Below are 2,500 nucleotides of genomic sequence, written 5' to 3'. Positions count from 1 at the left end.
GAACGATCGGGTTGCGTTCGATCGAATCGGCCCTCATCTCACCTTCTCACAAGTGTATGCGTGTGTTGTATGTGTGTGTTTTACAAAGACACTTAACTTCACAATTGTTTTGATTTATACATAATTTAACAGATTAGAATACTAGGATTATCGTTTCTCGCACATACCGCCATTCACGGCCCTCTCCCCCAGTTCGCATTCATTCTATTTATAATAACCACAGTGGTGTGTACCCTGCGCCCAAGGATCGGATGCGGTGGCGAGCGGAAAACACCATCTCAGCCATTCCCCGCCAGGTATTGCAACTTTTGCAAGCAGAAAAAGCAGCGGCAACAGCAGAAGAGCCAAGTAAGACGTCTTTACCGTGAGCTTCTCGTTTATGGGTTCGATATTATACCGACATAGTTATGCCCAGAACGAAGCAAAGTCAATGGTGCTGAGCGTCACTCATTTTGATTATGGATATAGAAGAACGAGGCTTTCCATAGACAATCAGTACGGCTTTTGATGTGCTTCGAACCGATAGGATAGCTGGTCGCCTCGGGTGACCTTCCCTCACGCACAATGTCTCATGCTTTTCTACTGTTTCTCTATTCATTTCCAACTTTTCAATTTAACAGTTTGGTTTACAATGGTGATGCATCATGTTTTGAAGAGAGAAAAGACTACAATTTGAATGCTTTCCATTTAGCTTCAACTATGATCAGCGCGGTTCGCCCTTCCTGTCCCTACACCGATCAATTGGGTGCGTAACAATGCACTACAAAAGCTCCGCCAGAATAACAGCAAATTGAACCACCGTGACGTTGTTTCAGTTTACACCTTTTTTAATTAAAAGTGAACAGAAATTTTGCTAACAAACACTAGCGTTTGATTCCCAAAAGAAAAAACTATACAAATTGAGATTAGTTGAACGAAGACAGAATAAATAAAACAATCTCACGGAAACACACAAACAGATAATCTGTTGGAAATTTCAAACAAACCAACATTGAAACCATACTGCTCCACGACGATGAACGTTGGTCACATAACATGATGAGTAACGAGCACAAAAAGAATGTTATAAGTGCTCCGTTGAGGGAGTGGCGTCGCGAATTGGAAGCTAGCCTGCTATGACATGTTATTTGTACAAAATTATATGTTTTGAGCTCACAGTTGAGATGAAATATCGAAAAAACTTAGTTAACCGGATTGACGCATCCTAGGAGGCACCTTCCATTCGTTTCTCTCACTGTATTATTGCACAATATGAAGTATGAAGAGACCTAGAGTTGATAACCCCATAGGTTCCGTGATGCTCTTTCTTACGCCAAAGCTAGCCATTAAGACGTGCTGGATGCAAAAATAATATTTTTTTTTATATATGCACAAATGTGTTCTTTGCTTGTGTTTGTTTGTGTATATATATGTATACATAAATATATCTCCGTTTGATTTTTCACATCATCTTTAGCATCTCCAGCAAGTTGCATCTTCATTCGAAACTTTAGCTCCCGCTATCCTACCATTAACACAGGCGCTACTGTTTCCGACCTTTCTGCGCTAACCTACAATACCCTACACTGCACTACCCAGCGGCGAACGTGCACTGTGGCCTCACCAATCGACCCAAGGCGAATGGTTGCTCCTGCTCAAAACATGTCTGAGTTATGCTTAGCTATTGTGGTTTGACTATCAGTGAAACTCATCCATTTCCGGCGTTTAGCAGCGACGATTCCGGTGGTGGTAAAGGAGACATTCCCCTAGGCTGCTAGGACCCAGTGCTTGATCTGATACGACCTGTATCACCTAGCCCGGGCATTTGTGGAGCCCTTTGACCGAGCATATGGAGCAGATGTATTGGTGGTTGAAAATCAGGAATGCTTTCTTCCTTCGTCTTGCTGCTGTAGAATCGGCCGAGTGGGATGGAGCAGTGCGTGTGCTACTATCAACCTAAAATATGCTCTAGCCGATCGACCTGATAAGCCGCGGGTACCACTTTGCGGTGCGTTGTTTATCTCTCCTGCGCCCTACTCGTTCACAAGAGCGACAAGTCTGCAAAAGGTGAAAGGTGGAATCGGGGAAAGTTAGAAATGGCGGTCGGTTCAAGAAGCTTTATAACAAACGACAGAAGCTAGGCAAACGCGTGCAGTCCATGTAGATAAGTAAGTGAGAACCGGTAGGTGGAAGAATATTAGGCTAGTGACGATATCACGCAAACATAATGCTACGCAAAGGGTAAATACTGTACTATTTAAGAAAGATGAGGCTTAAAACAAACCTCAACCTTTGCAAGGTTAACCAAGGTTTTCGATAACAATTCACTAACAATTGAATGATAAAAAACATGTAGTTAGATATACAAGAAAAAATGAGCTTAAGATAGCTTCAATGTAAATACAAACGCTGAAAAAAGTTAATATTTTTTAATTCTATTTTCAATTTCAACGAGGAATCTCATTAAAAAGGGTTTCCTGCAAATGTCCTTCGTTCTCTAAAAAAACATCATATTATATTT

At 41.6% G+C, this 2,500-nt stretch overlaps 1 protein-coding gene across 8 annotated transcripts in view; it reads right to left on the bottom strand.

Moving 5' to 3' along the window:
* LOC126581040 (capping protein inhibiting regulator of actin dynamics) overlaps nt 1-2,500 on the bottom strand; it is a 63,567-nt gene that overhangs the window by 635 nt on the left and 60,432 nt on the right. For all 8 annotated transcript variants that reach the window (XR_007609135.1, XM_050244457.1, XM_050244461.1 and 5 more), the window contains one exon: nt 1-2,037. This exon is cut by the window's left edge and continues 635 nt beyond it. Coding sequence is in view for 7 of the 8 variants with exons in the window: in XM_050244457.1 (XP_050100414.1) it covers nt 2,013-2,037 (25 nt within the window). In the remaining variant the exon portion in view is untranslated. The remainder of the gene's footprint in view (nt 2,038-2,500) is intronic.

This window comes from Anopheles aquasalis, chromosome 2 (genome assembly GCF_943734665.1).
Source record: "Anopheles aquasalis chromosome 2, idAnoAquaMG_Q_19, whole genome shotgun sequence".
In the NCBI taxonomy this organism is placed as follows: Eukaryota; Metazoa; Arthropoda; class Insecta; order Diptera; family Culicidae; genus Anopheles; species Anopheles aquasalis.
This window is presented reverse-complemented; position numbering and strand designations above follow the sequence as displayed.